General features: G+C 38.1%; 1 protein-coding gene across 2 annotated transcripts in view; it reads left to right on the plus strand.

Moving 5' to 3' along the window:
* Positions 1–21,738, plus strand: part of MED13L (mediator complex subunit 13L) — a 268,233-nt gene that overhangs the window by 194,929 nt on the left and 51,566 nt on the right. For both annotated transcript variants that reach the window (XM_070399748.1, XM_070399749.1), the window contains exons 5-7: positions 14,835–14,980; positions 17,875–18,066; positions 18,449–18,637. In XM_070399748.1, coding sequence (XP_070255849.1) covers positions 14,835–14,980; positions 17,875–18,066; positions 18,449–18,637 — 527 coding nt within the window. The remainder of the gene's footprint in view (positions 1–14,834; positions 14,981–17,874; positions 18,067–18,448; positions 18,638–21,738) is intronic.

The raw sequence follows: 21,738 nt of genomic DNA on the forward strand, positions 1-21,738 counted from the left end.
TCATAAAATAATTGTCTGATGTTGTACTGTTTATATATCTGCTTCCATTAAATATGTACTATAAAATAACGCTATAACTCCATCAGTTCCTTAAATAGAATTGGAGTATGAAAGGGAACATCTCAGCATGGGTCTTGCTCTCTTTTTCCTGCCTAGCTCATTGTAGAAGTATTTAAGGTAGTTTACATATAATAAATATAATGATATTCATTTGTGATGGAAAGTGCAGTAGAAGAGTATGGAGAAACAAAACTATGAAAGCAAATGCTGCATACCTAGCACCAGGATTTAACAGATTTCCCCTTTTTTGCCATTGTTTGTTTGACTGGGTAGGTGAAGTGACCTACTTGTTGTTCACCTGATGAATTGCAGCACATTGGAATTCCCAGATGGTCACTTCTCCCACTGGGAGCTGTGTGTGGGAATCTAGGCAGATGTCAGAGGTCTGTCCCTAGGTGTCTTTCAAGCTGGCAAGAGCTCCACCACATCTGCCACTCAGGCTCCTTCTTGGAAATCGGTCATAGTGGTTGGGTGTTGCTGTGAAGTATAAGTAAGCATTCATGAGTTTAAGATGGACTGTATATATACACTGAGTGGCCAGATTATTATGATCACCTGATGTTTGTAGGCTAATTAGCTATAATTTCGTGCTGAAGTTGCTAGAAGGCCAGACCATTATAAATAGGGAAGCGGGTTGTTTACCACGACAGTAGAAGTGATTTTTTTTCTGAAGATATGGGTAAACAATGCGATTTAACAGCCTTTGAATGTGGGATATATATAATATAAGAAATATATATATTGACATACACACACACGGAGTAGCCAGATTATTATGACCACCCCATCAGTACTTCCTTGGGCCACCTTTTGCCTTCAATGCTGCAGCGATTCTTCTTGGCATTGACTCCATGACATGTTGAAAGGTGATGCGAGGAATCTGACACCATGCCTGATGAATAGCACTGTCCAGTTCTGTGAGATTTGATGGTTGTGGAACCAGCTGCCTGATGGCTCTTTTAACTTCGTCCCACAAATGCTCAATTGGATTGAGATCTGGTGATTGTGGGGGCCACCTGAGCAAGGTAAAGTCTCCCTCATGTTCTTGAAACCACTCCTGCACAATACAAGCACCATGGCATGGCGCATTGTCTTGTTGGAAAAAGCCATCTCCATTGGGATACACCATCAACATGATAGGATGAACTTGATCAGCAACGATACTTAGGTATGTTGTGCTATTCGGATGTTGTTCCACACGTATTAAAGGGCCCATATCATGCCAGGAAAACATGCCCCAAACCATAACACTGCCCCCACCAGCTTGAAGGGTTGTACTCATGCATGTGGGGTGCATGCTATCATGCTGTTTCCGCCAAATTCTCCCCTGCCATCTGCATGATGCAACTGGAAACGTGATTCATCGGGCCACATGACTTTTTTTCCAATGCTCGACTGTCCAATCCTTGTGTTACTGTGCGAATTGGAGATGTTTTATCTTGGTAACTGCAGACAGCAAAGGTGTTCGAACAGGCCTTCGGCTTCCATATCCCATACGATGCAGTGTACGGCTAATGTGCCTACAAACCTCAGGTGGTCATAATAATCTGGCCACTCAGTGTATATGTATATCCCATGTTCAAAGGCTGTTAAATCGCGTTATTTACTCATATCTTCTGAAAAAAATCACTTCTGTTGTGGTAAACAACCTGCTTCCCTATTTATAAGGGTCTGGCCCTCTTGCAACTTCAGTGCAAAATTATAGCTAATTTGCCTACAAACGTCAGGTGGTCATAATAATCTGGCCACTCAGTGTATATTTTGTGATCTGGGAAGATACAGTGTTTCACTTTAGCAGTTAGCAGCAATGGAGAAAGCTAGTTTGTGCTCTCAGAGAAGCAAAAGGAATAGATCAAGTCTTAGCGACTTTAGTGGCATTTATGTTTTTGTTTTTGTTTTTTGCTTCTTAGTAATATATAATGCCTTACTGTAGTATTTCATGAGAAAAGTAGTAGAAAATTTTTTGTGGTTCTCCATTACTCCCTCTCCATTTCACTACTCTCCACTTTATTACTATCTTTTAAAGTACTCCGCCTCCTGCCCCCCAAAAAAGGATGAAAGGTTTTGTTCTATACTTAAAAAAAGAAAAGAAAGGAATCCAAGCATGTCTTAAAGTGAGCAATAAAAGGACTTTGGTGGTTATGAGTTGCCTAATATAAATGTCACTTGAATCTGTATTCTCTGCCAGGCACATTCCCATTGAATTTTCAAAGGGCTGTCCAGAAACTGTGACTAAATAATCTGGCCTAGTTTAGTTAACCTCAAGAGAGATTTTAATAAGATGACTTTCATAACCTTCCTCAAATTTTGTGTGTGTTGGCTTCTTATTTGCAAGCACACGTCACTGACTAGAGCAGCTTTTATGTCCATTTTGGCATCTTAAAAATGATCTGACATAGTTTGTACTGTCAGGATAGGAACCCTCACACGCTGCCAGCCTTTGGGTCAAGGGCATACTGAGTCAGAGCCTCCTCGCTGTCTCTTGCTTCTAGTAAGTGAGTTACCCAGGCAGAAACATTAAGTCCTTTAGGCCACGAGGGCACTGTTGTGCATTAATGCAAGATGTGCTGCTGCTCTGTTAGCACTCCATCCAGTGCTAGTGTGGCCCCCTTGTGATTGGGAGCAATTAATGCACCGCCCCAGCACCACATTTATTGCTGGAAAACAATTTTGCTTTGATGCCGAAAGGGTAGAAGGGAGAAGTCATATAGCTTCCCTATTTAATTTATCTTATATATATGTGTGTATGTGTTTGTGTAACACATGTATATCCTATATAATTAAAGGCTAATATGCAAATTGTCCCCTCGGGAGTTCGACAGACCAGGAGTTCAACTGCTTGCTATGATGTGCGCTGACCACCAGGGAGCAGCACAGAATAAAGGAAGGCCCTGGCCCTGACCAGCAGCTGGGGATGGAAGGCCCAGCCGGCAGCCGGAAGGCCCTAATCAACCCTGATCGCCAGCCAGGCCTGGGGAGCCTACCCATGCACGAATTTCATGCACCGGGCCTCTAGTATTTATATATGAAGAAAATTGACCACTAAGGCAGTTTTGTATTGTAACAATGTAATTGGTAATTTATTTCTCAGAAGAGTGATGATTCATAGAATGGTGATGTTAATTTAAGAGTATCCTTCATTTAAAAAAATGTATGTGCCGTTAACTTTCCTGGGCATTTTCATTGCCCTTGTAATCAGGTTTAACTTATAATTTAAAGGGAAGATATATGAAATAGTGAAAACATCTCAGAGTTTTATAAAATAACTTAACCAACTCTTACTATTTGAATATTATATGCCATCTTTTTTTAAAGTGAAGGCCTATCCACTAAAAGAAAGGTCAATAGGCTAGTGAGTGAACGATCTAGACATAGCCTGTGAATGCTACCAAAGTAAATGGTATATTTTTAAAGAAAGGAAATGATAAAGAAACATTACCAAAATATTCCCAAATGAGGATCTGTAAAGTCAGGCAAGTTACTCCTTGTAAGAGATTTGGTGCGTGACAACTTGGAAAATTTTTAGATAATAAGTTCTAAATGTGTTATATATTGTGAATTTGTTATCAAAACACTCTTACGCCATGAAAAGAATAGGAGTTTATTAATATTCATAATGCATTTGAAAGCGCATTGCATTCTGTAAACTCGGTGTAAGAAATGAAAAGAAACCCACCCTTTTTTTAAAATGTAGAATATTGTAAGAGAATAAATTGGTCTGGCATACTAGTTCTTATATTGCATTTCTGCACGTCCTTGCCTAACCACACAGGTGCCCCCACACCAACCCTTGTGTTTCCTAAGTAAACAGTTTTAAAAGTTGCCCTTTTTTCTATCACTGAAAACTGCATACTACCTCCTTCTATTAATAATTAAACTTCTTCCCACTTTAAAAATTTTTACTGATGTTCACTGTGCATCTCAATTGCTGTTTTGTTCATCCTCACCGGAGGATATTTTTTCCATTGCTTTTTCAGAGTGTGTGGAAGGGGGTGAGGGAAAGAGAGAGACAGAGAGAGACAGAGACATTCATGTGAGAGAGACACATTGACTAGTTGCCTCCTGCACTCGCCCCAATCAGGGTCCAGGAGCAAATCCACCACCCAGGTAAGTGCCCTTGACTGGGAATTTAGCCTGAGACTTTTTTTTTTTCCTGGGCCGATGCTCTAACTACATAGCCACACCAGCCAGGGCCACATCAACTGTTCTTGTTCTCCTGGTGATGGACCTTTCTAAAGAAGAGTAATTTGCTCTTTGGTTTGACTAAAACTGCAATTACTCATTCAGTGACTATTAAGTTTTGTGTGTTGTGAGCTGTGCTAGGTGCTGGGGATACAGAAGGCGGTGGGATAGACATGGTTATTCCTTTCAGGGAACTTACATTTTGGTGGAAAAACCATCAAAATAAATGATTGCAAATTATGACAAGCCCTGTGAAGGCAAAAAAAAAAAATTGAGTTATGGAAGCATTGGATGTATGAATTAATGTAGCAAGAGATGATATTGGAAAGATAGAATGAAACCAAACTTCTTTCTTATTAGAACATAATTTTACTTATTGGACCTCTGAGAATATCGAATTTTATTGAGCCAATCCTATATAATAAAAGGCTAATTCGCTATGACACACACTGGGGCTGCCAACTGGCCTGATCCGGCCCTGATTGCCCCCTCCCCCAACCTTCTGCAGCCCCTCCCCCCGGCTGGTCTTGCCCTCAATTGCCCCCCCACCCCACCCAATTGGGGGTGGGGCCGGCTGGCCAACCGCCCGCTGGCCAGGCCCCCCTGACCAGTGGGAGCCCCTGGCCGCCCAGCCCCCCCAATAGGTCTCGATTGCCAGCCAGGCCGAGGGATCCCACCGGTGCACGAATTCATGCACCAGACCTCTATTTATGACATAAGGTGGAATATATAGGGTATTTAAAAACTAATAGGAAAACTACAGACCTCCCCATATTCTCATGGGTTTATGTTATTCCTTACCAATTGATAATTCTTTATGATTGCATAGGATACAAACCAAAGAAGATACTATATTAAAATTATATGAGTTTTTAAAAAAGATTTAATATTAAAGTACAGAAATTTTGACTGAGGGACCAGAATTTCTCCATCTTCATGTTTTTATCTATTTTAAATTCTTTGGGATCTTGCTATGCATATCAGTGAGTATCATAGTTCCATGTTAGTATTTGTGTTTCTTTTAAAGCTTTTAGGTACTTTGTCTAGGAAACCATAAAATACTCAAGGGCTGATTCTGGTCTTGTTTATTTCTGTATCCCTAAATCTAGCAGAGTGTCTAGCACAAGGTCGATAGATGTGCTTAGTAAATACTCATTGATTAAATGAATTCTGGTATTATGGGTGCCAAAAAAGTGCTCTGGGTAGCAGAGGATAAATACGCCTCTTTGGAAAGAGATAATATGAAAAAGCTCTATGGAGAAAGTAGAAGTGATGCTGGACTTTTGAAAGTGGGATTTAAGGAGAATGAATGGAGGAGTGGGAAATTGTGTGGAATGACAGCGGTGTAGGTGGGATATACACAATATATTAGCCATTCCAAACTGGCTGTCTTTGAGAGTTTGTACAGGGAAGTAACAGTGGGTTGCACCAGAGTACAGAAAGCCTGGTTTAGATTTTTTCCCTCTGTGCAGTGGGGGACTGTGGCATGGGATTGAGTAGTATAGATTTTGATTACTATTGATTTTAGGGGGATTGATTTAACCATACTACTTAGGGTGGTAATAGAATAAAGGCACAGAATTCCTTAATGGCATTTACCGAAGAGAATACCGTACTAATCTTTATGTCTAGTCCTTACTTATTCTGTGCTAGTCTCCTTTCTTGTTCAGAGAATATAAACTACCTTGTGTCCAAAGAGAGTCACACTATATACTCCGCGGCTGTTAGTGATATGCTCCAGGCAGGCTCCCTCCAGAATAGTTAGCAAGATCATTAGAAATTCTCAAGAGCAGGGGTAGGTATCCCCCAGTATATTCCTGGATAGAATATCACAGTTTACATTCGTGTGCTCTCCTGTCTCATGACTCAGGATTCCAGGCTTATTTCTGATTCTCTCAGTATAGTGCTAGAAAATTTTAAAGGAACTATATAAAGTATCACAAACTCATTAAGTATTAATTCAGCATCTACTTATACCATGCTAAGTACTGGGTTCCAAAGTGATAGATAAAACATGATTTCCGTCCTCACAAAATGCAGTCACATGGACTAGACATAAAACTTATGAACATTGAAGTGATTTGACTTGAGATAATACATAGAGAAGTATGAGAGCATTGAGCCTATTCTGGGACTTTAAAGATGGTTTCTTGGAAAAGGTGAGTAGGAGTTAGATGAAGGATAGGGGTTGTTTATCTAGACCAGCAGTTCTCAACCTGTGAGTCACGACCCCTTTGGAGGTCAAACGACCCTTTCACAGGGGTCGCCTAAATACATCCTGCATATCAGATATTTACATTACGATTCATAACAGTAGCAAAATTACAGTTATGAAGTAGCAACGAAAATAATTTTATGGTTGGGGGTCACCCCAACATGAGGAACTGTATTAAAGGGTCGCAGCATTAGGAAGGTTGAGAACCACTCATCTAGACAAAAGGACAGCAGGAGTGCAAACATGGACAGGTGAAGCGACATGGCATATGTCTTCAATCAGACTGGTCAGATGAGCTGGAGGAGTGACTGGTGGGGATGATTGTACACTAGTGCTAGTAGTGAGCATTTCCTTTTTAGCATTTTTCTTGCACTGATTACCAGGAAGGAATAATTTATGTTATATTTAGCTATTCAGCACTTACACGGTAGAAGAGCTTTCTCATTACCCAGGGCATATATCTATATATATCCCTCATGAATTCTAGTTTAGAGAAATATAAATATGTGGCCTAAAACCCTGATTCTAGGGAAGCTCCAAGGTGAGATAGGAGTCAGTTATTTTGACTGTCTCAAACTGACATTGCCATCTCTACCCAGGGTTACTGTGAAACAATATTTTGGTGGTTTCATTCTTATTCAATTCTGAAAGAAAACGGTCTTTGAAGCTTGTAATAAAGTGTTAGAAACATCTGTGAAATATTTTGAGATATACTTGTAGCATAGGTGAAAAAATAAAGCACTCAGAGGGAGAGAGGGAGGGAAGATAGAAGAAGAGGTAAGAGGTATGGGGAGAGAGGGAGATGAGAGAAGGGAAAAGAAGAGGGAGAGGAAGCTTAAAAGGATTTTAAACTTGAATAAGCTACCTAAATTATGTTGTATGCTTGAAGTAAGTATTACTGTACTTTCATATTTTGAAAATAGTTTAATAAACTGCTATAGTGATTCCTTATCGCATCATAGTGTTTTGGCATTTGTGTTAGTGAGTGAATTGTTAAGTGATGACTTACCTTTCTTGTAACCACATCTAGTTTTGCTGTCAAAGCTGTATAGGCCTAATGGCAAGGGTTGGGAGGCACTCCCTTGTTTATCATTTGTTGAAACAATTTGACTAGGGATTGTTCTTTGAAAGTTTTGTAAAACCTTCTAAGCTGGTGGGTAGATTTCTTAGTTATTTTTAAAATTTTCTGTTTCTGTAGAAAATTATTCATTTCATATATCTCAGATTTATTGACATAAAGTTACTTATAACATTTTTATCACTAAAACATTCCTCTTTATTTGTGGGTACTTCCTCTTTTTGGTTCCCAGGATTGTTTATTTATGCCCTTCCCTCCTTGCACAGGCATCTTCCCTACATCTCTTCCTCAAATCATTCAGTTCAGTGGTCTGTCTTAGACTGCTCCAAGAACAAGTATTGATTTTGTTAATCCTTTCTATTGCTTTTCTTTTTTTCTATTTTATGATTTCGCCATTATTTTCATATTTCTGTTTTTATTGAGTTTACTTTTTTGTTTTGTTTTTACCTCCAACATCTTGATTTGAATACTTATTTCATTTATTTTAAGATTTTCTTTTAGGCATATAAAGATATAAATTACTCTCTAAATACTGTTTTTACCAGATTTTGATATTATTCTGTTGTCATTCAATTTTAAATATTTTATGATTTCCATTGTGATTTCCTCTGTAACCCATGATTTATTTAGGGAGTGTATGTTTAAAGTTTCCAAACAAAGGGATTTCATTTTAACCTTTTTAAAAAACTGTTGATTTTTAACTAAATTGCACTGTGCTTAGAGAATTTTTAGTGTATGTGATATCAATTCTGGTCTTGTGTCCTAGTACTCAGACCTTTCTTGCACATCTTCTATGTGTTCTTGAAAAAAAATAGATGTTTTATTTCTGGAAAGCCCATACACACACACACAGACACATACACACACACACACTCAAGTTTACATATTTTTGTCATTTCAGTTTTTTGTATTCTTAATCATTTTTTCTATTAAATACTGAGAAAAAGTATGTTAAAATCTCTATTGATTGTGGATTTGTCACTTTATTCTTGTAGTTCTACCAAATTTTAAAATATATTTCTGTTATATTGCATGCCCTATGTTCAAGATTATTTAAATTTCTTGTTGAATTCCTTTATTATAATGTAATGATGAACCTAAGTTTTTAAAAAATAGTTTTTATTGTTATTTATATACCAGGTTTACTTTTATTCGGATTTGCCATGTATATCATTTCTACCTTTTATTTTCATTCTTTTGGTGTGATTTTACTTTGTCTTTTGCAAGCAATATATAGATGGATCTTCTAAAATTTTTCAGCCAATCTGCTGATCTTTGTCTTTTTCATAGGCAGAGAGTGAATGACTTATATTCATTTTCACAATGATATAGCCACATTGCCTTTTTTTAAAAATTTTCTTTAACATGGCAAACTCTCTCTAATGCAGTGCCTTTGCACATACAATTTTCTCTTCTTGGAAAAGACTTTTACCGCTTATCTCTTTTTTAGGATTCAAGCCTCAGTTTCAGAGAAGCTTGTCTCTGACTCATCTCTTTCTAAAACAGCACCCCCTCCCATTATTTTTTACCTTAATACCTATTTATTCCCTTTATAACACAAAATTATTTATGGATAGATTATTTAGTGGTAGTAGTATTAATACTATATTATACTAATCAGTTTACTTACATGTTGGTTATTTAATATTGGTACAGGGAGAATGATACAACAATAGCCCTAAAGGGAGTGACATGGTCAACAGAAGGTATTTCAGGGTTGGAAATAGACTTTTCATGAGTGAAAGAGAATAAGTATGGGAGTACCTTTATAGAGAAAAGAAAATATGTAGTCTTCTAGGACTCTGGAGAAGGGTGAGATAAGTTAAACTGCAGACATTTTTAAGGTAAAAAATATGTTAAATATTACCTGAATCAGACCTGATTTACCAAGAATAAATGGAGTTGAGAAGGCTTGGAATACTTACCAAGTGGAGTGCCCTAAAAGAATAGGGGTAAGGCTCCAATTTTAGTTTGATTGAGTGAAATTACAATGTTTTTGGTTCTGTGTATTCATTTGATAATACCTTCTGGTCTATACTAGTAGGATGTTATTAGAAACTAGAGGCCCAGTGCACTTGGGGGCGGGGGGGGGGGGGGCGCTTCCTCAGCCTGGCCTGTGCCCTCTCAGTCTGGGAGCCCTTGAAGGATGTCTGACTGACAGCTTAGGCCCAGTCAGTCGGACATCCTTAGAGCTGTGGAGGCGGAGAGGCTCACTCCACCACCACTGCACTCGCCAGCTGTGAGCCCAGCTTTTGGCTGAGTGGCACTTCCCCTGTGGGAGCACACTGACCATCGGGGCAGTTCCTGGTGGTTAGTGCGAGTCATATCGAGCAGTCAGTCAATTTGCATATTAGCCTTTTATTATATAGGATGGTTCAGGGGCTGGTTTAAGTTACATGTGTGATCATGTTGACAAATGCATGTATTCTCTAGGGGTGAATGTAGTATTGGTCTAAGGTAGAACGTCATGAATGTGCTATGAACACTATGTTAAGAAGTGGGACCTGAATTCTTATTCCAACTGTCCTCTGAACTGCTTGTGTAACTTTGGGCACAGACCTGCCTTCACCATGAATTAATTTGAAAGGGGTTGAGCTATAACATCTCTAAATCCCTTTTCAGTTGTCAAATGATGAGCTTGTATGAAATAGATGAAGTTGAGTGTTTAAAGAGTTCAGATAAAAATGGTTTATAGGTGAGAAGAAGAACAGGTATGGCGCTAATAGCTTTTACCTCCTAACTTCCTCATAATACTCTCTAACATTATATCTGTAATTGTACTTGTAGAGCCCTTTGTTTTTAATATTCATTCACAAATGTGATCTCATTTTACTTATATAAAAATATATGGTGGTAGGGATAATAGTTAATATCCCCATTTATAGCAAGCTAGCTAGAGGAAAGAACATTAAATTTTACGTCTGGTTGCAGTTCTGCCTCTAAGAATGTCATCGGCAAACCGGACTTTTAGCCCTAATTTCTCATCTGTAAAATGAGGGTGGGGATGGCTTTTATATTAGACTAGAGGCCCGGTGCACAAATTAGTACACAGGTGGGGTCCGGCCGGCCCATCCTGATTGGGGCTGATTGGGCTGGGCCGGCCAGGGGTAGGAGACACAGGAGGTAGGCCAGCCAACCTTGCCCTGATTGGGGGGGGGGGGGGGGGGGGGGAGGCGGTTGGCGGGCTGGCCCTGCCCCAACCAGGGAGAGGGTTCCGATCAGGGGCAGGGTTGGCCAAGGGGAGGGGCCGTGGGCTGTTGGCGGGCCAGCCCCGCCCCCTGGTCGAACTCTCGGTCAAAGGGACAATTCGCATATTAGCCTTTTATTATGTAGGATTACCTGAATTTTACTATTATTTAGGTTGATTTGTAGATCAGAGAAATATGACAGTTGTTATATATCTGCATTTTGTCAAGACATTTGACATAATCTTTGTGATTATCCTTTGTAGACAAGAGATAGTAAATGAGTGAATTAACTCAGGAATTATCTGATAAGATGACACAATATTCCATCCACCGTGTGTAGTGTTTTCACCATTTTTAGCAATGACATGGATAAAGATATTGATGGCTTGATGATCAAGTAGTATGTTGGATAACAGAATCAGAATCAAAGATGATTTTACCAGGCTTCAACTAAGAGCCAACTATGATAAAATGAAACACCTTGGATTCCTCTAGTTGGGCCAACAAGCACAAGGATAGGAGGCAGGGGCTTCCTTCAGATCTTGCCTCCATTACGTTCTGTGTGATATATGACCCCACATTCAAAAAGTACAAAAGACTATTGTGAATTCTCTCTTTCCCCACCATTCATGCCATTTTATTCCCCAAAGGCAGCCAAGATGATTAAGTTTTTTAAAGTGTATCCTTCCAGAGACTTTTTATGCCATTGTAAGCAAATTGTGTATGCACATATTTCCCCCTTTCCCATTTTTATACAAACAGGAGTAAGTTATTCACACACTGCTTTGGTAGATAAATATTGGTTAGCTTTGTTCTTACACACAGTTGAGAATCAGTGGAAAAGAGAACATACTCTATGCTACCCTCAATATCTGTAACTCTAGTTGTATAAAATGCATTTTTTCCAAGTCACATAATTTTTGTCTCATATTTATGAGTTTATGTTGGGATTTTCTCATATAAGTGTGATCATTTTCTTTTAAATGGTTTCACAGTATTACTTTGTAGGGATATGTCATAGTGAAGTTAACCAGTCCTTTACTGATGGACATAATGGCTGTTTTAGTCTTTAACTATTACAAGCAGTGCTATATGCAATCACTGTTTAATAGTTTTTTCTGTGGAATAAAGTCTTAGAAGTGATATTGCTAGGTCAAAGGGGAATTTCACTTTCCAGTCTCAGTATTGTCATCCTTGCCCTCTAGCTTTACATAATCTTAGAAAAAGTAGAATTTTATAGCTGGAAAGGGATTTAGGCACCATCAAAATTCAGTGGTTCTCAAAGTGTGGTCCTTGGATTAGGAGTAGCAGCAACATCACTTGGAATTGGATACAGATGCAGATTCGTGGGGCACACTCTAGACCAGGGGTGGGCAAACTTTTTGACTCGAGGGCCACAATGGGTTCTTAAACTGGACCGGAGGGCTGGAACAAAAGCATGGATGGAGTGTTTGTGTGAACTAATATAAATTCAAAGTAAACATCATTACATAAAAGGGTACGGTCTTTTTTTTTTTTTTTTAGTTTTATTCATTTCAAACGGGCCGTAGTTTGCCCACGGCTGCTCTAGACCTCCTGAATCAGAACTTCTGGGGGACCCAGCAATTTGTGCAACAGTTGATTTTACATATAAGGAAACTATCATCAGAAAGGTGTTAGTAACGTAACCAAAAATTATATAATTACTAGAGGTCCAGTGCATGATATTCATGCATGGGTAGGGTCCCTATGCCTGGCTGGTGATCAGGGCTGATCGGGGCCTTCCAGCTGCCGGCCGGGGTCTTCCTTCATTCCTCATCGCCCCCTGATGGTCAGCGCACATCATAGCGAGCGTTGGAACTCCCAGTCGAACTCCCAAGGGGACACTTTGCATATTAGCCTTTTATATACATAGATTGGTGGCTTCTGTTATATTTCAACTATAACTTGCTGTTTTTTTTCTGTTGTTTTAATTTTAAAACATTTTGTTTTTAAAGTTATCAATATAAAAAATAGTTCATTTATTCAGTTCCTACTTTTTTTCAATTGTGCTTCTCTGCTGTATCTTTTGGGACACAGCAAATTCAAATGAGTACTGTTCTGAAGTTTCATCACGATTCTGTAGATTCAGCTGACTTTTTAAAACCAAACTTTAAATTGGCTCCCTGGTATTTTTCACATACAAGTCTCTTTGTTGTCTCAAGAGGTGACCTCTGACTTCTTTTTCAGACTCCTTTCCCATCCTGTCACGCCATTCCTTCTTTAGAATTTCCAAGCTATATTCTGCTCTTAGCTACTCTACTCCTTGCCACATGCTGTGACTCTTACCTTTTTCTTTCTCTGTACTACTAAAACCCTATTTTTAATGGTTCTTGTCTTCTTGAAGCACTTGGGTCTTTGAGATTGAACAAATCAGTATGCCTTAGCATCCCTATAGCATTTTGTTTTTTCATTCTGATTCCGTATTCTCCTGGTTTTATTTTATTGATGTGTGTTCATATCAATCTTATTAGATTATGTTCTCCTTGAGGGCAAGGGCCATGTTGTGTTCAGTGTCACTTTAGGCTCCTTGCACCAATCTTTGCACTTACTAGTTGGTGGATAAATGTTGGTTAGCATTGTTTTATGAACAGTTGAGAATCAGTGGAAAAGAGAATGTATTCTGTACTACCCTCAATATCTAAAACCCAGTTGATTGTAAAATGCTATTGACTACATGGGATCGTAGGTACAAATAAGCATCCATTTTATATCAACCTCTTTCTTGAATTTTACAGATGGAAATTTAACCAGATTAACTTATATTTTGATCCTGTTATGTGCCAGGCATAATGTTGTTTGTTGAAGATGACCTGTTTATAGTGTAGTTTTCATACAGAAAGGACAGTGTGTTGTTACTATTTTCTTATTGTAAACTTGAAACATAAAAAGTATGGTATAAAGAGGATGTTTAAATTTTTTAAGATTCTTACAAGATTATAGTTACTGTCTTGTTTACTGTATTGTGCTAAATACCCATATGCCAAGACTAGGTGTTTCTTATAGATGAAACTTCACATCCTAGTAAAACACAAAATGTTCTCAGGTTATCTTAAGATAGTTGCCAAGAAAGAATATATATGCTTTGCTGTGTGATGGAGTGGACATTTTATCATTTTTATTTTAATTTTTCCTTAAAGCCTTATAATTTTATACTTTCTAACATTTAATGTTTTGACTGGCACTCAAAATACACTTTATAATATTGTAAAGAACTTTTGAAAAGAAGCAAATTTTGGCGATGAATTTTTACATGGTTGCCTGGCGCCTTCAGTGATTTGGTTCATCAGGCACATGTTCTTGTGAGCTGTCTTGAAAAGTGGAGATGTTATGGCTGGCTTAGGGCCAAAGTTAACAACTTTGAAATAATGTGCCACTGTAGTAATTTTGAAATTATTTTTTCCAAGACACATGATTTTTGTGAATTTTTAGCTAATTGTGTGGAAAACAGGGATGTGTTGAATGCTTTAACAAAATTTTGTGATCAGAAGTAAATTGTAAAAATAAATATAATAGATTACCAGCTCATTTAGACACTTGTTTTACCTTAGCAGCTGTATATTAGGAATTTATATACAGGGCTGTCTTTAATTGCTATTTTAAAGTCAACAGTGTTAACCTTACTGTAATGTTGTAAGCTTGTAAGTTTGGTGTTATTGTTATAACATACCAAACCTAAGCAAAACTGTTTTGTCACTGTCCCTAGACTCAATTAAAAGCCAGTTCAGATACTAGTACTTGAAAAGGTAGAAAAATTTCATTCTTTTTCTGTTCCCAGGAATGTATAAGTCAGCATAGGAGACTTTTTGCAAATGAAACAGGAAGCATTCTTTACAACAGCTTTCAAAATTTCACAATGCTACATAACTAATTTTTCAGACTTATCTGGCAGCTTTAATTTAGTTACTTGCCAACAAGTTATTGTCATATTACTTGTCCACAATCAACTGGAAATTTATGCTGTTAATATCATCAGAGGCAAGTTTTGCTGAATGGTTGATAAAGTAAAGCTATATCCCATCTGTAGTTCTTGTATCTAGCATTCATTTTATATCAAAATGTAGAGTTGAGTTTCTCATTATTTCTTTTCCAGTGAACATTTGTCCTGTGCTTTCACATTCTTTCTTCATGGGGAAAGTAATGTATGCACAAGTGTGGAGATTGCCCAACACCAGCCAATTTATTTGATCAATGAGGAGCATATACACATGGCTCAGTCTTCACCTGCACCATTTCAAGGTAAGTAAATGGTGATGCCCTGCTCTCCCCCTTCCCCCCCCCCTCCACCTTACTGGCTAGCCAGCCATCTGCCCAGTTAGGTTTTGCAGAATGAGATATTATCTTTAATGGACATTTTAAAGGTAAGCATAAAGGTCAGTTTCTGAAGAAGAAAGACCAACATTTCACAGTCCTATATAATAAAAGCCTAATATGCTAAGTGTCTGGTTGACCGGTTGGCCATTCAACCAATCAAAGCGTAATATGCTAATGATATGCTAACGTCGCTCATCCACTCGCTATGATGTGCACTGACCACCAGAGGGTAGACAGTCGACTCGTAGACCAGTAGCTATGACGTGCACTGACCACCAGGAGGCAGACGCTCTGACCGGTAGGTTAGCTTGCTGGTGGGGTCCAGCCGATTGGGACTGAGCGAGACATGCCCTGGAGCCCTCCCGCAGTCCCTCCTCTGCTGGCCAACCTCCCGCGTCCCTCCTCAGCCCCTATCATGCACTGGTGGGGTCCCTCGGCCTGGCCTGCACCCTCTTGCAATCCGGTACTCTTCAGGGGATGTCAGAGAATCGGGTTCAGCCCGATCCCGCAGGCCAGGACAAGGGACCCCACTGGTGCATGAATTCGTACACTGGGCCTCTAGTTAAATTATAATAGCCTGCTGGTTTTTTTGTTGATTTGTTTTTGCTGAAAGTTTATCACATATACAATGTGGTCTTATGTGAAGCTGAGTTGAGAAATAAAATGTAGAGAATTCCTGCAGAAAAAAAGATGAATAAGTATTTGAAAAACATAATCCTTATAAATTAAAGGTTTTTATTGTTTTGTTTGTTCCACTGTTTCAAGAATGCCATCATTTGCAGATAATCACTATTAGACTTAGTATTTGAAATTTTAATCAAAATCAAATTTCTAGAGTTGTGCAATATATAATTTAATCAGTGACGGTAATAACTTTATTTTCTCTTAATTATAGGCTAGATTGATTATAGGCATTTGGTTGTAATTTAATAGACATTCATATTTTTTTCTGTATTTTTTTAGACATTCATATTTTTATTAATTCTCAGCTTATCACCGAAATATCACCAAAACAACCTCATGTCCCTTTTCTGTAATTGTGTATTCTATATATCTTCAGTTTTGTGTTGGAATTCAGAATTTTCTATGAATAAACTTTAAAATGTTTTAATGTTAGATTGAACCATATGGTAAAACACTGATATTTTAACAGACATGACTGAAGTATTTTTATTGATATAACCGCCTGTTATATTAGATAAATATGAATATTTATCCTCCATATTATTTATGATTGCCTTTTTGGTTTTCTACAGATGATTCTGATTTAATTTGATAAAAGCATCTGTTTCTTGCCCTAAAGTACTACTTACTTTCCCCCTACCTCCGACTTGCAACATATTTAAAACTATGTTCATTATTATTCTGTAATTTGGGGTGTTTTATGTGTGGGCTGCTATACAAAAACAGCCCAATTCTCAGACTGTACACTTGAGAATTATACATTATGCACATATTATGGATTGTCAAAATTATTTAAATACTATGTTTTCTTGACTGAAGGTACTGAGGACCATCTGACTTCATTCTAGACGTTATCACTCAAAATAAAAGCATTTCTTTATGGTTACAAAAGGAATTACTAGTCATAGGGAAGGTAACTAACCTAAGTTGATAAGGATACTTTTAGGAATACCAGGTCCCTATAGACCACTTATTTTTAAAATCTTACTGGTTTGTTGCTAATGCTTCAAATCATAGAGAAAACCTTTGTGGGACATTGTCCTGCTTATTTCCCTAGATTAGTGTGAGGAGGTACATTCTTAGGGCAGGTGCTGGCCTATAGATGAACTGTAGTGAACATAATGATATTGATGTAGGAATTTCCTAGAAATGTTAATATAGGAAAATTGCCCTTGATTAACTGTGTTTAGAATCAGTAATTTTAGCCCATTCGAATCAGTGAGGAACAGCAGAAAGGCACCAAGAAATATGTGATGTCTGCAGCTATCTCTGTCTTGATTGATGTGGTATACCATCCAGCTGTTAAATAAAGCCATCAAAAAGAAAAAGAATACTCCATTTAATAACTATGCTGTGATTTTTTTTTTTTTTAATTAGGAGTAAGAAAAAGTGACCTCTTTATCCCAGAAAAGTGTTATTTGGAAGGTTGAAATACCCCGAGGCTAAGAACTGGCTGGGTTATACACAGCACTGTGTTAACTACATTTTTGTGTGTAGCTCAGTGAAAATGACATCAAGGTCAATTACTGAAAGAGAAAGAAGGATTTCAAATCCCTTACTTTAATGAAATAAATTTTATTTGGAGTTGTTTTATCAACAGATCTCTAAAACAGTAGAGATATGCCTGAATAATAAAGCATTATATTTTATAGTAGATAAATTAAGGCTTTTCTGCTAATAGAAGTTTTATTTATGCATAATTTTTTGGTTACCACAGACTTTAGGAAGTATCAAGAACCATAGGAAGTGTGTTCAAGTTCTTGGCAAGTTTTGGGGTTGTGTTGAATGATTTTGTTCTGTTATGGAAGACTCAGTGTTTATTTTGTATAAGCTATTATCAAATTGATAAGTATAAGCTTTAACATACAGATAATTCATATACTGTGTGTCGCTATAGCTTCTGATAGTACTAAATCTCCCCCATTTGATTTCCTTCAAAAATTGATGTGAGTTGAGAGGCATATAAATAAGAAGTAATAAAATTAAAAACTTTAAAGAATCACACTTTGAAAGGAGTTAGCAAATAAAGAGCAATATACATTAAATGATGCTATACTTTAATCTAAAAATACCACAACAGTTAAGTAGGAATTATTACTGTGATCTGTAACATATGTTTCTCCTCCCTGACTCAGTACTGGTAAGTCCTTATGGATTAAACGGCACGCTAACAGGCCAAGCATACAAGATGTCCGACCCAGCCACCCGTAAGTTGATAGAGGAATGGCAGTATTTCTACCCAATGGTGCTGAAAAAGAAAGAAGAATTGAAAGAAGAGGAGTTGGGATATGACAATGATTTCCCTGTGGCAGTCGAAGTAATTGTTGGTAAGAGAAAATATTTTGCCTGAAGAACTTTATTCTCTCTTCATCTTCCTTAATTTAAAAAAGATAATCACTTAGATTCATCAAAAATAATCTCCATAATTTTCCCATTTTAAAAATTCTCTTGACACAGTGGTTATACTGAATAGTTTTCTTGCCTGAAGCACCAATGGTACCTGGATTCCAAATGCTATTATTATAATTTTGGAACACTTGGTTAAGCAGCTATTAACTTATGGAAGAATGAGACATATCACTTTTTGCAGGACCTAATGAGTATCCCATGCTCACCAGAGCTTTGACTCTGACCACTGGAATAATAAAGTTGGCAGTCTAGTGTGAACTTTCTCTCAGCCCTGATTCTCTCCTTGCTCTTTCCTTACAGGTGGTGTCCGGATGGTTTATCCTTCAGCTTTTGTTCTGATCTCTCAGAATGACATCCCAGTTCCTCAGAGCGTTGCCAGTGCTGGAGGCCATATTTCAGTTGGGCAGCAGGGACTTGGTAGTGTGAAGGACCCAAGTAACTGCGGGATGCCTCTTACCCCGCCCACCTCTCCAGAACAGGCTGCCACAGGTGAGTACAATCCAGGAATGTTCTGGGTGAATGCGATCCCAGAAAATCATCTAGTTCCCTTGCCATAGGACAGGGAGAAAACTCATCTTGAGAAATTCCTGGTGAAAGAGGTGGAAGTAGGGTAACACGGGAATTTTACAAAATGGAAAAGGAAAAATTTAAACAAACAGAATGTATATGCTTCAGAATTTTAGTCTCTAAATTATCCAGTTAAATAATTTAGTTGTTTCTCTTAAGTTCTACACACACATCTGTCCCTTTTAACCCATGTGTGTGCATGTGCATACATACTGTCAGGAAATAAGATGAAGGCTGCTTCTTTGTTGTAAACAAATGGAAAACACTACATCAGAAAGTGGCTGGAACTTTTGCTTAGTTGACTATTGCCAGACAGAGATGTGTCTTGGACAGTTCTTATTCTACTTTGATAAAGTTAGGCCAGCATCCAGGAGCTCTGAATAAATGCTTTGCCCTGTCAGTAATCTTTGTCCATTAATGATAAATGTTATCCAAAATGTGAAAATCTTGACAAACAGTTTTCCTTCATGCAAAAATTCAGAAATTGTTTAAATTGAGAGGATTTTGCCTTTTTGTTGAATAGTATATTTTGTATATTAAAGTTTGTGGTAGTTGATTTTCATTGGCGATCTAGTCACTAAGGAAAAGATATTCATCATACTTGAGCTGAAATGAGATTATTTATAGGCATTTAATGTGGACATGTTGGTAGGAACATCAAAATAAAAGTCTTAGCTGCTAAGCTTTGAAAACACTCTCAAGCATATTACACACCAACATGGTAATTTTCATGGGAATTAGATATTTCAGTTTCTAGCATACTGCTTGCCACATAGTGGGCCTTCAGTAGAAGTTCATGGTTAAAGAGTATGCTGGGAAAAGTATAGATTTTGTGATTGAACACACCTAATTTTAAAGCCTGTCTGTAGCTTTTTAAGTGAGTGACCTTATTTAACTCTCATACTTGTTCTGAACCCCAGTTTCCTTCTCTGTCAAATACTCCATTCTTCTTTTTTTTTTTTTTTTAATATATTTTATTGATTTTTTACAGAGAGGAAGGGAGAGAGATAGAGAGTTAGAAACATTGATGAGAGAGAAACATCGATCAGCTGCCTCCTGCACATCCCCCACTGGGGATGTGCCCACAACCCAGGCACATGCCCTTGACCGGAATCGAACCCGGGAACCTTCAGTCCGCAGGCCGACGCTCCATCCACTGAGCCAAACCGGCCTTGGCCATTCTTCTTTTTTTTAAAAAAATATATTTTCATTGATTTCAGAGAGGAAGGAAGAGGGAGAGAGAGATAGAAACATCAATGATGAGAGGATATCATTGATTTCTGCCTCCTGCATGCCCCACATAGGGATCGAGCCCACAATCCGGGCATGTGCCCTGACTGGAAATCGAACTGTGACCTCGGGGTTCATAGGTCGACACTCAGCCACTAAGCCACGCCGCTGGGCACAAATACTCCATTCTTTACAAGGTTGTTATATGTATTAGGTATTATACTTGACAGAGTTGTGTAAATAGTTTCACAGTATACGCATGAATTACTCTGATACTGTGTGGGAGACAGAAATGCACAACATGCGGCCTCTGTTTCTAAGGGCTGTGTAAGTTGCTAAGATGGTGGAAAAGTATGCATCTGGCTCTAACTTGGTAGAGCAGAGAGTTTGGATGATTCCTTGTGAAAGGATTTGCTCAAACAATTTTTATTAACTACTTTAAAATGAAAAAAGAAAAACTACTTTTATAGTCTTTTACAATAATCACCATAGAGAAGATACATTAAGGAAAGATTAGAACTATCAGTATTTTGAAGTTTTAATCACATTTCATATTAAGGTTTGTATTTTTAACAATTGCACTCTGTAAGTTGTCATCCCTTTTTGTTTTATTTATTTTGCCCGGCATTTAGTGAAATTTATATTCAACTTAAAATTGAAGGCTTACTGTGTGCATAAATAAGGCCTTGACCTCTGATGGATAAGTTCAGAACTCTAAGTGTCATATCTCAAAATTAAGAGGTTTTGTTTATGGTGGGTTTCAGTGTGGAGTGTATGGCTATAGATCTTCCAGCTCCTTCCCCTCTAAATCTCTGAATGTCAGTGTGCTAGGCCCTGGGTCAGTAAGTCCCCTGATGCTTCCTTCCTAAAGCAAGCAAGCAAAAAACAAAACACAAACAAACACAATGAAATAAAAGTTACTGGAATCTTTGCTGTAAAATGAACTTGTCCAAATGCGTACATCGTATGTGAGTTACAGCTTAAAACTCTTACTGTTCCATCAGAAAGAGTCCTGCTCAGCCTTGTCGCTCTGCATTGACTAACATTGAGCATTGCCATGGTTTTCTAGATACAGGACGAAATGGGTTACTTTGCCCCTAAAGTGGCCAAGGGTTGCCTAGAGCAATGGTTGGCAAACTGCAGCTCGCGAGCCACATGTGGCTCTTTGGCCCCTTGAGTGTGGCCACGAAGTTTCAATCGCACTTTTCCGTGCACGCCCACATGTGGTATTTTGTGGAAGAGCCACACTCAAGGGGCCACAGTTTGCCGACCACTGGCCTAGAGTAACGGGACCCAGGAGGGCCATTGGTTTTGGTGAAGTCACTTGTGAATAGGCACATCAGCTTGCCTCTTCTGTTTATATAGACCCTTGTAAGAAATAACACTCAGCATGCATTTAACAGCATGGAGTACAAATCCTGTTTAGTTCCATACAAGATATCACCCACATTTTAGCTAAATTGTTAAAAGCTATTGAAAAGCATTGAATCAACTCTAATCAGAAAAAACTGTGGCTTGTTTTCTGTACCCCTCTCCTGTATTGGTCATAACTTACTTCCTTTAACTCCATGGGCATATGATCTCTTCAGCTATATTGTAGGGTGTTTGGTGGCAAAGACTGAGTTATCTGCTTCTGCTGTTTATTTCTTCAGTTTGCTTTGTTTTAGAATAGGCATTTGAAAGTCCATTGTAAAATGGAAATGAATTATTTTGCATCATGAACCAAGTCAGGGAACTTTTAAGATAAAAGGTAGCAATGAAAGACCAAATTTCTTGTCTCCTTTATCTCATTT

Source organism: Myotis yumanensis, unplaced genomic scaffold (genome assembly GCF_028538775.1).
Source record: "Myotis yumanensis isolate MYYU_CA2020_CCGP unplaced genomic scaffold, mMyoYum1.0.hap1 SCAF_19, whole genome shotgun sequence".
Classification (NCBI taxonomy): Eukaryota; Metazoa; Chordata; class Mammalia; order Chiroptera; family Vespertilionidae; genus Myotis; species Myotis yumanensis.